The sequence below is a fragment of the Alnus glutinosa genome, chromosome 10, assembly GCF_958979055.1.
Source record: "Alnus glutinosa chromosome 10, dhAlnGlut1.1, whole genome shotgun sequence".
NCBI lineage: Eukaryota > Viridiplantae > Streptophyta > Magnoliopsida > Fagales > Betulaceae > Alnus > Alnus glutinosa.
This window is the reverse complement of record NC_084895.1, coordinates 19732349-19746423: the sequence shown is the minus strand read 5'-3', so window position 1 is coordinate 19746423 and position 14075 is coordinate 19732349. Positions and strand designations below refer to the sequence as shown.

At 37.3% G+C, this 14075-nt stretch overlaps 1 protein-coding gene across 2 annotated transcripts; it reads left to right on the top strand.

Moving 5' to 3' along the window:
* Positions 1-3201: 3201 nt before the first annotated feature.
* LOC133880153 (uncharacterized) lies at positions 3202-8895 on the top strand. 2 transcript variants are annotated; one of them, XM_062319044.1, is made up of 2 exons: positions 3202-4710; positions 8562-8895. In XM_062319044.1, the coding sequence occupies exon 1, from the start codon at positions 3525-3527 to the stop codon at positions 4686-4688; it is 1164 nt and encodes a 387-aa protein (XP_062175028.1). In that variant the 5' UTR covers positions 3202-3524; the 3' UTR covers positions 4689-4710; positions 8562-8895. The 2 variants fall into 2 exon arrangements, with proteins under 2 accessions (XP_062175028.1, XP_062175027.1); XM_062319043.1 differs by having other exon boundaries at positions 8538-8895.
* The last annotated feature ends 5180 nt before the right edge of the window (positions 8896-14075 follow it).

Genomic DNA, 14075 nt, shown 5'->3' with positions numbered 1-14075 from the left:
AGGATCACCATAGAAACCAGTAAATTTCCAGGAGAAATCAGATCCTTCTAGCTTAATCGATGCACAAATATGGCGTAGGGAATAATTCAGGACTTCCACTTCCCTTGAATCCATCCACAAAAAAGCTAAACCTCATCTCTTACCAACAGGTTCCAAAGTTAGCATCCCTTCAAAACCAAGTTTTATCCTTATTTCTTGCATCTTCAAATTTATTAGATGAGTTTCATCAGAAATAGGAACGTTGGCTTCTTTTCCTTCACCAGACGGCGAGGATCACGAACTGCTCGAGGCCGCCCAAGGCCTCGGTAATTCCAACTCAGAAGACTCATGATGAGCAGCAGGGCTACTCCACAGCCTCTGCCAGACTAGGATACAACGCATCTCCATCAGAATCAGACTTCCGCTCTTTGCGAGGGAAGAAAAGCAAAAGTTGATCTCCTGCTGAGTCTGAACGCCTATGCTTCTCCGGTAACACATTTGTCACACCTTTTTCCTTGGAATCCATTTGAGTGCTCCGAGCAACTCTCCTCCAATGGGTGAGTCTGACCCCTGTCGTATCTCCCGTGAAATCTACCTGGTCTGCACTTTGAGCCTTTTTCCCCTCCCCTACCCTGGACACGTTGGTTCCTCCACTCCTCACTTTCCTCTTCTGGAGAGTGTTGTTGTCGCCTTCGGATGCTTCTAGGTTCGGGGTTTTTTTACGAGGAACGTACGTACTGTTTGCATGGGGTGGGTTGTTTGGATCTTTGACTGGGCCTAACATCCTTCAGCAGCGAAGACAAACCAACCGATTTGGGCTTAGCCCAGACTTTCTGCTTTTTTTCCACGTTGCTTGGGCCCACCACAAACTGAGTTGGCGGTGTCTTTTTTGAAAAACCATCAGTTGGGTCCCCTTTAGACAAATTCTCCTTTCCTTTCCTGAGGCAAACCAGTTGGACAGTTGAAGATTGGCACGGATCCTCCTTCCGGATTTTCTGGCATCTTTGATTTTTTCCTTTTGCTTTCCAACTTTCCTTTCTGGGACCGTCCTTCGCCTGAGACGCCATCTTCGGTACCTCTTCGGCTGGTCGCTCCGACCAATATGGATGGGTGCCATCCCCACCATGCCCAGATTCTTCCACCCGTAACCACGTGCCCCACACCGGGAGTCCTTCATTGTGGGATTTCTTATCTATAGGCTTGTTCGGACAGCCTTTAGGATCATGGAAAATTCTCCCACATCTATAGCAAAAGGAAGGCATTTTTTTGTATTTGAAAGGGACCCAACAGGATACTCCCGATAACTCCAGAGCACGTCTGCGATCCAGTGGTTTGAACAAATCAATAACGACTCGAATCCTCAGACTTCTCCCCCACCCTATATCTTCATCTGCCACTGCAATTTCCTCCACCCTTCCGATTGATTCCCTTATCTTCTGGCCAATCTTCCTGTTCATGCACCCAAGGGGCATATCATGGACTTGGATCCACATCGGGGAATGTGTGAAGACCATTTGCGATGGAGGAGTTTTCCCATCAAAGATATTCAGCACGAGAATAGTGCGATCATACAACCACAGTTTGCCCCCCAATACTTGTTGCCTATCTGGCTATCTTCTTCTTCGGTGAATTCAAAGAGCCACAGGTTTTCTTGGATTTCCTTAAAGAATACTTGTCCCCCTATACGCCAAATCCAGAGTAATAGGGTTTTAAAAGCTTCTTTGTTTAACCGTTTCACAGCACCCATTCTTCCTATGAGGCACCTCGATCCTTTGGCCCTCAAAACTTCCGTCTCATCATCACTGCCCGAAATGCCTTGTGACTCACTTGCAGTAAGCGGAATCGTGTCCTTGTTTCCCCCATATCTTCTCGCCATTAGCACTCCCGCAGGGAGATTTGGTGAAAAGAACAGGACCAGTAAACTCCTACCCCTTAAAAGGAGGAGACAATTAACCAACCACTCAATTGTTCGCTGGGAAGAGACCAGTGGAGAGTCGGACAAAAGAAATCCCTTCTGTTCTTCAAGGTAAAATTCTATGGTGCAGAGTGCACCTTCGAATCTCCCCCTTCATCTCCTTGAGATGCATTGTGCCCCCGTTCGAAACTGCTGGCCTATGCATGAAGAGTGGACGATGTCTCATTGAGCGTCTCATGTCGAATCGCCGGGTCCAAAAAGAGGCATTCTGGACACTGACGTCAAGGCTTTGGAAAACTTTAGACAGTGTGGCGTTCAAAGAGATTCTTTCTCTTTACTATTTTTCCCTTATTTCGTCAAAAACAATAAGAAAAGTAAAACCTATGGGCTAGTTTGGTAAGTAATTGTGTTATGAAATATTTGTTTGATGAATAGTAATAAAAAGTTATTGGTATGATATAAAATTTGAAAATGTTTTATAGAAAAGTAAAAAAGTTTTGTTTTGTAATGAATTTTTTTATTTGAATAATAAAAAAAAAAACTATTGATATGATATAATGTAAAAAAGTTGGAATGTTTTTGATTTGATATTTTTAAAAAAAAGTAAAAAAAAAGTAGAGGGAAAATGAAAGTAGTTTGCCAAACTAGCCCATATCCTACTGAGTAATACTATATGTCGAACTTATCTCTCAGTTTCCTAAAGTGGTATGGCTTTTAAAAATAATATTGGATGAAAATTTAATAGCCACTCATCTCAAAATTTATTAGTAAGTTTAAAGGTCATAAAATAGAGGTATTAGGCTTAGGCTTAGTTGATTTTTGTCGTAAAGTAAATTAACAAGCTTTTACCAAATAAAATCGGATCACAATCCTTTCAAATTATTTGTCTGAATTTGAAAATTTTCGATAAGGTTATTGTAAGAGACGACTTATGGGATCCACCTGATCGTATAAGTGGTTGGACATCAAATTTTTATTTGATGAAGTGAGTTCTATAAGTGATCTTTCATAATCACCTGTCTGAATTTAAAATTCAGACAAATAATTTTGAAAGGATTTAATCCAAGTGTAATGTTTTCTGAGGAACAAATGTATACACTTTGTACAACAAGTCAAGAACACTGACGTGAAAATAATTTTCATTTTCTTTATTGTATATAAGACATTATTCTTTTTTTTTTTAATAAAAAAAAAATTACTTTCACATCAGCAATATTGTACAAAATGTACCACCACTTACTCGAAAATTAAGCAACCAGTTAAATCAGGAGCGGCTCACCTCTGGATTTAGCCACGTCATTCATCTAAACATAATAATAAGGTTCAAAATCGTCTGGATTTAACCTCACTCAATCCCGTGCTCCCTCGTCACTGTTGTTGGGGATTGGAAGACGGGTGAAAATGGCTGAGATGGGATTCAGGAGGGCGTGGAGAAGGAAGAAGGGTGGGTGATTGGCTGAGGGATCCAGTGTGGTTGGACTCCACTGTTTTGATGGAACTCAAACGCCCCTCAGATTAGAAGCGCATGAATAATTCAGAAGCCAGTATTCTCTGAAGGATAAATCAAACCATTCGAGGAAGCGAGGAGCCCAGTTGAAGCTATCTCAGGAAATATTTTGGTGAGTCAGTTATGTTTGGTTTTCTCTGTTCAAGACAGCTACAAGTACTCAAACACAGGAGGACCCATTTGGGTTTTCTTCAGCAAAATGGTTTCTTTATTGTCAAATCGTTTACATCAGTAGGTAGTTTATTTGAATCTAATGAAAAACCAGAAGAGGAAAAACATTCTTTTGCAGTGTCTTACCTCATAAACTCTTGCGGGTTGTCCGCAAAATCTGCAATTTTAGCATCCCAGAGGGTAGTATTTCAGAACCCAGAGAAACCAGACTCAGTGCTAAATTTTCTTAAAGAGAATGGATTCAGCAATGCCCAGATCTCCCAAATCGTTAGGATGCATCCACTGGTTCTTTTAGCTCACCCTGAGAAGACCCTTTTGCCCAAGATTGAGCTTATGCGTTCCGTAGGGGTTTCGAGCGCTGACCTCATTACCATCCTTTCTTCAAACCCATTTCTGTTCAAAACCAACTTAGAGAAACGTATTATCCCCTCCTATGATTTCCTTAAGACTGTACTTGTTGACGAGAAAGTCCTGAAAACTTTCAAGCGCTCAACACGTTCTTTTCTATGTGATGTAACGAATACTGTGGCTCCTAACGTTGCACTTTTGAGACAACTTGGAGTGCCTCTATCTAGAATCTCATTCTTCGTAAGTAGTTATCCCTCTACAGCGTTTATTAAGCATGCTAGGTTTGTTGAGGCTGCCCAACAGGTTACAGAAATGGGATTCAATCCCTTAAAAACGGTGTTTGTCCTGGCAATCCAAGCGTTATTGAAGATGAGTAAACAAAAACTGGAATCAAGATTGGAGCTTTATAAGAGGTGGGGTTGGTCAAGGGACATGGCCCTCGCAGCATTTAAAAGCCATCCAAATTGTATGGTAGTTTCAGAAGAGAATATGACGAAAACAATGGATTTCCTTGTGAACAAAAGTGGTTGGCCATCAACAGATGTTGCTAAAAATCCTCGAGTTATAAATTTAAGCTTGGAAAAAAGAATTATCCCTCGGTGGTCGGTTGTTCAAATTTTGCTAGCCAAGGGTTTGGTCAAGAATAACTTGGCCTTGGGGACTTTCTTGCTACCGAGTGAGAGGGTGTTTTTGGAGAAGTTTGTGATCAGATTTCGGGATGATGTTCCTCAATTGTTGAAGGTATATCAGGGTAAGATGTCTGCTTGATGTAGCATTTCAGTCTGAGAAGGTATGCCGGATGGAAAACTTGTAACATTTTGACTTTCAATTTGATGTGTGTCATAGTTGGCAGTTGAAGCATTTTCAATTTATTAGGTATTGTATGGCCAAAAAGTAAGTTATTGGGCATTGGATTTGTATTATCTTACTCTGTTTTGACCTGGACAATGTGATGTCCAAGACAAAAGTATCAAATATTATGGTATGACATAGTTTTTAGATTCCAAACAAAATCATAACTCGCATATCGCCACTTGTGTTTGAATTCCCTCCTGTACCACCCCTGAAAAGAGAAAAATGACCCTGAATTGCAGGCAATGACTGATTTGTATGGCTTTTGTTTTTGCTCACAGCCTATTTTTAAGTGTGATGGAACATCCTAGCTTGACACCCAGACGATTCTATCATGAGTGTCTATTTCTCAATGTGCTTAATGTCTTTGGTATGTGTGCTCAAGGCACAAGGCACTCTATACCTAGTGAATTTGCTAGGGGTGAAAACACGGATACGGTTATTAGCAATATCTACATCCGCATAATGCTGGTATTATTTTTAGATATCCACATCCGCACGATTGTAAATGCAATTATTATTTGCTATCCGCATATGAGATAATTAGAGTTTTGGATTACTATTTAAATTTATATGTAATAATGCAGTTATTACAATATGCAAGCTTAAATAAATTAAGATTTCACTTGTTACACAACTCACGATTATCAGCCATAGAGAGTCATTATCTCATACAGTAATTGAAAATTTGGATTACTCAAAGAAATGGAAAAAAAAAAAAAAAAAATCCTAACATAACCTAAAGGTCCGAAACATATTAAATTCAAAACGAAGTTATTTTAGTGAATTTAACTAAATATATATGATATATATTATATGTAAAGGGAATGCGGATGCGGTTATTAACTGCATCTGCATACCCTATTTTTGCTAACTGCATCTGCATATGCAGATAGCAGATGCAGCCGGTTATTATTCCCCTGTATTTTCACCTCGAGAATTTGCCATGTAGTTGACCTACATTAAGCCTATTATGAGATTTTAATGAAATTGAGTCTTTGGACAGTTTTGAGTCTTTTAACAAGATCATCCTCAAAGCATATAGAGAAACTGGTAGCATTATTGAACTGAGAACTTCTATATATGGCTTATGTTTTCTCATTTATCATTTTACATGCAAACTTATCATACCTGGCCAGCAATCCATTGGAATTAATGTGCCTATTTGGGTATGTTCTTAAGCTTGTTGATATTGTGGTGTCATCTCTATGCGTATGCACTCTGTGGATGTGTGATGCTTTAAGTTTTCTACTGCAGTCACAGGCTCATCTGCAAAGAGTGGTGGTTTTATGTTTTGGAATAGATTCCAAAGAAAGCAATTGGGTTGTTAATCCAATTGGGATATACAAGGTGCAAAAATTGTAGAGGTGGTTATACAATCACAAATTGAAACAAAGAATCATATACTAGCAACTAAGGCTCCATTGTTTTGACATAAAGGTTTTACTCATTTCCCGGTGTTTGGTACGACCGAAAATCTTAGGCAAACCGAAATCATTTTCGGTTGGCAAAAATAGCATCTTTTAACCAGCGTAAAATGGTTTTTTTTTTTTTTTTTTTTTTTTTTTTTTTAATTTTTTTTATTATTATTAATAAAAAAAAAAGCTTCTGCACACCATTTTCCCCTCTCATAGTCTCACTCAACCTGCGCACCTGACCTTCTCCTTCACGCTCAATCCACACACCCGACCGTCTCAAGTTCTCCTTCTTGCTCAACTTCAAAGTCTCCTTCTTTCTCTCTCTGCTCCGCACAACTCCTTCTCTCGCAAGGATCTTGTCTCTTTTCAGCTTTGGCTTCTGAGTTTCCCTTTGCCATCGCCATTGGGGTTTTCACATCTTAGGTATTCTTGTCTCTCTTGCAGCTCATTCTCGTACTTCTCCCTCTCTCCCTCCCTCTCTTCGATTTTTCTCACTCACTGAATTTTATCTCTAAGATCAATTCTATCTTTTTTGGGCATTTCATATTGATGACTAAAAATCAGTATTTCGAACATACTAAAAGAGGAGGGGGGCTTTGATTTGTGAATGAAGTAGAGATATGTGTCTTTTCATAGTTCATATGCATATTCAAATCTCTGTGATGGAATATAGAGACTACGATGATCAATCATGAGATATGTGTCCTTTGATAGTTCATTGGCACTCTTTTCGAGAATATGTTTTTCTCAATGTAGAGCATGTCCTCTGGGTGTGGGAAAGGGAAGGCTCACGTTTTTTAGTACTGAGTGCTTCGTGTGCGTTTTGGGTTTGAGGGTTGTTGGTGTTTGTGGGCTTTGGGTTTTGGAGTTTTTTGTGTTTTTTGGGTTTTTCTTGGGTGGGTTCTGTTTGTTTTGGGTTGTTTGGGTCTTTCTTGTGCTAGCTTTAGTTGGGTGCTTCCTGTTGTATATTACTTCTGTACTTAGGTATGCCTTACGCTTTTTATTATATTTATCTTTACTGATAAAAAAAATGTTTTTTCTTAATGTAGTCTTTGTTATCAGTCTCCTGTGCTCTGCTCTGCATTTAGAACTTATCTAAACAAATTGACAGAAAATGACAAAACATTCCCCCCTTGCTCCAAAGGGACTATGGACTGACATCACACACCATTAAAACACATGAAAAACCCAATTGATTGGGTCAGCTAGGGGGCCAGGTGGTAGTACTGTGAACCGGCTTGTAAGCTAGTAAGTGTATTCCCTTGTTGAATAGCAAAAATCAAGGGTGTTGGTTCAAAACAATGTGGAATAGATTGGGCAACAAAGCTGTGGATGCTAACAAGTCTGAGTGGACGAGGCTGATAGACTTGTGTTGTTGATAATCCCTTTTTATGTGTTGCTTAGTGCCTACTTTCTCTTGTTTAACAATGAAACCATGCCCAAATGTTGGTTGAAGTTGGCTAATATCTTGTTTTCGATAGACTGCTTTTTCTCCATTTGATTTTTCCATTTAAATCAAATAGGTTGGTTCAAATGATATATGTTTGTTCTTTCAATGTTATGCGTACTCGATTTTGAAGTTCCAAACAGTAGGGAGAGCATCTATGAATTGTAAACATCACTTTCTCTTTTGCTCTTTTCTAAGAAAAGATGATACCAGTTTCAACTTTCAATGTAAAAAGAACAAAGATCAATCTGTATAGCCCAAGACTACACCGCCTGATATTATCACTGGTGTCAAGGTTTTCCTGTTCCATTAATTTATGTCTCTTTGTTTTTCCCTTCTCTGATTGTTTGACTTTCAATTATGCTGTATTCATTTGTTTCATTTTCTGTTTTGGGTGCTTTAGAACTTGGTATTTTTTCTAGCTCTCAGATCTGTGATTTTGCTTAATTAGATGTGGGTTGTTTTGCTCACTAGGCTAGCGTTTTGGTTCGAAAATTCGTGGGTCTGTGTTATAGTTTGGTATTTGATGTTTGTGTTTATTGCCCTCAACGGCTAAATCAATGTTTGCTTTCATTGAAATGTAGGACAGAAATGTATACATTGCATTAATAGTAGCTGATTTTTCTTTGATGAACCCATTGTTCCGTTTGGTAAATTTTCCGAGATAACGTAGAAATTTTGCAGGATTTACTTTTTTCTTGTGGGTTTGACCTTTTATAAATTTCTGAAACTAATCCAAATGGTTGTTTAATATGGAGTATTTAGTATTTGTGTCTGATTGCAAAGTGAGGTGCTGGTGTTTCTTTTCTTTTGATATTTTTCTGTTCTGTACTGCTTCAATTTCCGCCTCTATTTTTCGTTCTTCATTATGAAGTCATTTTGCATAAATGTATGTCAAAGTGCTGCCGTTGGCTGGAAATGCAGCTCGTGACAAGAAGAAGAACAAAATCATTCCAAGGCATATTCTGCTGGCTTGGAGGAACGATGAAGAGCGCTGCTGTTACCATTGCTCATGGTGGTGTCCTTCCCAACACCAACCCTCTTCTCTTGCCGAAGAAGACGACGGACAAGGCTGCCAACTTGTAGTATAATAACTTGTTATTACCAGATATTTTACGCTCAAACAAATGGAGCACGATTCTTTTCTTCACCTGTTTACCATGCCATGGGGAAAAGGCTATGTACCCCATATATACTGCTATTTTCACATGCATACGCAGTGCACTTTAGATTTAACATTGAAGGTCCAGATTGCTTACTGAGCTCTCAAATCGGGAAAAGTCAGCACCATAAACATAATTGAGGGTCTTTAACAGGTTTAGCCTTAGCTAACAAGATCAACCTACACGCGATCACGTCCAAGTGAAGACTGCGTCGAAATTTGGAGAAAAAAAAGGGATGATTCACCTATTTTTTCATGCATTCAATAGGGGTTGAATTCATTTGATCTGCTAACCCAATCGCACTTGCCTGCCAAACATGAATTAAAAAAAAAATAAAACTTGAAAAATGCCAGCATCCAAACATTCATTATAAAAAAATTGACTTAGTGTCGTTTAATTTGGAGTCGTTTGAACAGTAACACGACCCTAAATTAAACGACACTAAATCACTATTTTTTTTAGTGATTGTTTGAACAGCAAAACGACTATCATTTGGACTCTAAACCTTATGTGTTAAGTTGTTTTCAAACGAACACTATTCAAATGACTTAAAATGAATAGCGTCATATTTTTGCTCAAAAACAACACTATTCAAGCAACTTAAAACATTGATTATTTTTTTTGGTAGTGAATGTTTTGTAGTAATAACTTGTTACAAACTTAAGTTTGTAATAGGATAATTTAGGTTTTTTTAGGGAACCTAGACCTCACAACGCAAGTGTTGATTTGGATTAATTATTCTTCTCCTTTATTCATAATATAGCAACCTTTAAATAAAGAAACTATTATAACGTCCCTAAGGAAAATTAGAGTTGAGTTATCAATCAAGCCACTATTATAGAAATATTTTTATAGAAATGCATACATAATATTATGTACCTAATATAATTAGAATTGACTTATATTACTTAATGTGAAAACAACTAACAAGAAAATAAAGAGAATAACGATTACTTGGAAAGAAATAAAATAATTACAACTCTTAGCATATATTTATTTTCCCAAATCAAGAGAGGATTGTAACATAACCGATATTTTTTAGGATTAAATACATTTTTCCCCCCTATGATTTAAAAACTTTATTTTTGCCCTCTCAGTTTTAATTTTTCTTTTCACATGTGTTATGAGAAAAGATGGAGATGGTACCTCCGTCCAAAACTGACGGATTTTCACATCAGCGACATGTGGCACCAAAACAAAAATTGTAGGGGTGGCTTTGGGCCACATGAGGGTGGCCGGCTACCCCCATTTTGGCCAAGGGGTTGGCTTAGCCACCCCCAAGGCTAGTTTTGAGGGTGGTCGAACCACCTCCCAAGGGCGAAAACCTTATTTTATTTTATTTTTTATCACTTTGGCCCTTAGGGATGGCCAAGCCAACTCCAAGCTAAATGGGGATGGTCGACCCCATTTTGACCATTGGGGGTGGCCAAACCACCCCATGTCCTTGGGAGTGGCTCTAGAAATTTTTATTTTTTTAAAAAAAGTATCAATATATATATAATTAAAAAAATATGGGGGCCACATGTTGTAATTTAAATGGTGTCATGTGTCGCTAACGTGGAAATCTGTCAGTTTTGGACGGAAATACTATTTCCCTCTTTTCATATAGCACAGGGACCACCTATAAAAAAAATAAAAATTGAGGGGGCAAAAAATAAAGTTTTTAAACCACAGTAAAGTGTAATGTTTCTTGCATAAACTTTGTACATAAAATCCTACGTAGCACTTGTTTAAAAGGCATTGGAAGGGGAAATGATATTTTAAAAAAATAAATAAACAAATAAAAACAAGTGCCACGTAAAATTTTGTGTACAGTAAGCATTACTAGTTTATAACTCATATGTTTAATGAAAAAGAAATATTTTATGGTCAATTATTGAATATGTTTTCCTACATGTGAGCCCTAAAGATATATTTAATAATTTATCTTAAAAAAATTGTTAAAATTGTACAAATTATACAAAAATTATATAAGAAATATTAGTCTGAAAAAAAAAAAAAAAGTTTCATTACATTTTAAGGACACACTGTCTTTTATTTTTGCACGGACCAAAACTGTCTCAAACGAAAAAAAAAAAACCTGGATACTATACGGAGGTTCGGGTTCCCAAGAAAATTATATAAAAAGGTGAGCTACATAATTCTTGAAATAAAAAAATGTTTTAGATTTTTTAAGCTCCGAACCAAAAACTTTTGAACCAACCACAAAAATAAAAATAAAAAAACAAAAGGTATATATAACCTTTCAAAACAGTTTTTCACTTCTGCTCCGTTTGTTTCGGCGTAAAATGATTTTTTAAAAATGATTTTGACATTTTACGTTGTTTGGTAGGGGCAAGAATAATGATTAACGAAAATCATCGGTTTGACCGTAAAAGCTTTTTTAATTTTCGAAAAACGATTTACAGTTTTAAAAACCGTAAATCGTTTTCCGAAATTAAACTCTTCGTCCTTACACGCACGTTTGATATGCGATTGTTCGAATTCGACAATGATCGATCGTTAGAATCCAAGTCGGGCCTAAATCCGGCAACATCCGACCACCGGAATCCTGCCGGTGCTGGAATCCGGCCACCGTCGCAGGATGCCGGCGGGCCAGATTCCTGTCGGATCTGACCGGATCTAGCCACTAATTCGACTGGATTTGGCCAAAATGGCCGGGATCTAACTGGATCTAGAGGAGTCCGACCAGATCTGACCGGATCTGAATGAGTCCTGCCGGATTCTGGCCAAACATGCTCGTTGGAATCCGGCAACAGCGACCGGACATTGCCGGATTCCGGCAACAATTGTATTTTCGCCTTTCGTAATTTTTTCATGCGAACCAAACGCTTGAAAATATTTTCGAGAAAATCATTTTTTCTGAAAATAATTTCGTCGAAAAATATTTTACAACTGAAATCATTTTACGTCGAAACAAATGGAGCATTAAAATCATCCTGGCTGGTGAGCCCACTTAAAATCAAGGCTACATCTTCTTCTCCGAGGTCCAGTTCATCCCAAAAGCAGAGCTTAAAGCCATCGACGGCCTTTGGAAATATTACAGCAACAAAAAGTTCGATTATAGCGTGCAGAAGAGAGAGGGAAATTTTGCAAGACCCAATGATCAAATCAATCGTCTTGCAACCGACAGCTTCATTGGATCGGATCAAGTTCTGCTTCGGTTCTTTGGGTTTCGGATCTGCATCGGGAGCCTCTGGCGGTTCTAGTTTCGCTTCGACACTAACTTTGGTTCAGCTGGTTTAGCTTCCGGTTCTAGTTGGGAAAGGAAGGACAACGGAAATAAAGGAGGACGAGTGAAGTGATTCAAAGGACGGGTGAAGGAGAGAGAATCAGAGAGAGATAAAGCCTTTTTCTTTTTTTTTTATTAAAATATTGTATTGGGTAGCAACATAGCTACCCAATGTATTGGGAAGCACTGTAGCTTCTCAAGGATGACCATCTAAAATAGGATAACTGCTGTAGCTTGATTTTTTTGTACCTTTTTCCAATTTTTCCTATTTTAAGAAACAGAACTATTTATAAGGTATCTGCTACTAATGCTCTTAAGGTGTGTTTGATAAATGGTTATGCTGTGAAATTTTTATTTGAATAATAGTAAGAAGTGATTGATGTAATATAAAATATAAAAAAGTTTGGAATTGTTTTATAGAAAAGTGAAAATGTTTTGTTTTATAGTGATTTTTTTTTATTTGAATAATAATAAAAAAATGATTGATGTGATGTAAAAAGTAAAAAAATGTTAAAATGTTTTGGATTTGACTTTTTAGGGAGAAGCAAAAAAAAAAAAAAATAGAAGTGCTACACATCTCAATTCTTTTTTTCTTTCTAAAATTTAGTTCCAAATGATGTGTCATAATATTATGTGATCTATCATTTTGGGAAGGGAAATTTTCTACATCACATTACCCTACATCAACTTTATATTAAGACACATAGGGTGTGAGACTCATGCATGTGGATTCCATATCTGTGAGTCTCATATACATGGGTCTTATATTCTATGTGTCTTGGTGTAGAATTGATGTAAGGTAATGTGATGTAGAAATAACACATTCCTTTTGAAAAATGTATCATTATCTTATGGGATGATGACACATCATTTGAAAATTACTGTTGAGAATAAAAATTTAAAAAATAGAGCATTTTCTAAAAAAAGAGAAATGATCCCTACACTTATTTCTCACAACAGCTCTACAACAAGCTGACGTGACTGGTAATATTTTATTACTTTTTTACAAAAAGAAAACAAAACAAAACAAAAATAATAGGAAAATGTTAGATTTACAACACCAATACAACAACTGTACTACAATCCCTCATATGAGGGTGGGTCCCACATACTGGAGCCTACCCTCACGTGAGGGGTTGTTGTAAAGTTGTTGTATTGGTGTTGTACAAGAATCAAATCCCAAAATAATAATAAAATATTACCAGCCACGTCAACTTGTTGTGGATTTATTGTGAGAAATGAATGTAATGATCATTTCTCCTAAAAAAAAAAGAAAAATAAAGAGGGAGATAATTGTGTTGCCCAACTTCTCTCTTTTACGGTTTAGTTAATTTTTCCTTTCCTTTTTCAGTTCTCTCCCCGTGCCCCCATTTTCTTCATTTTTATTGTTCTTTTCTTTGCAAGTAGAGAATGTCAAAGCCAAACAGATACAGATTATAGAGGACTAACGCCTCAAGGAATTTCATTGTATTGTGTTATTTTGGCTCTGCATAAATAGTGCTAATTATTGTAGCTATAGCCTAAAAGCCTGTGTCTGTTAGGTCTCATGCAAGCTACACTCACATTGATAGGTAGAGCAAATCGGATAAAAATTAGCTATAAACAGGTTTAATAAGTTGATAAATGTCTTAAAACATGTGAGAGGTACATACATTACTCTTCCTGAAGACTAGTTATTGAGGTAGGTGAAGCACAAAATAGGCTTCGAGGAGTGGTTCTATAACTCCCCACTGGATAATTGAATTAATCATAATATCTTAGTACAACAGGTTCACTAGAGTAGGGCAGTGCCACCACGTGGCCACTTTCTGCAGCAATTCACAATATACTCAAAAACATTATAGGAACCGTGTAGCCCCTCTCAGCATAGGCCATGCATCTTGCATGGGCCACACTAACAATTTTATAGGTGGAACTTATAAATCCATTACTTAGAAAGTAAAACCCTCTAACAAAATATGCATGACATGAACCCATTTTTTTTTGGGTAAAAATCTCTCCCTCTTTGTTTATTGAAAACACTAAATGCAACCATGTTTTTCT

Bases quoted from the DNA above. Each gene is read 5' to 3' on its own strand.
- LOC133880153 (XM_062319044.1), top strand. From the start codon at position 3,525: ATGTTTGGTTTTCTCTGTTCAAGACAGCTACAAGTACTCAAACACAGG.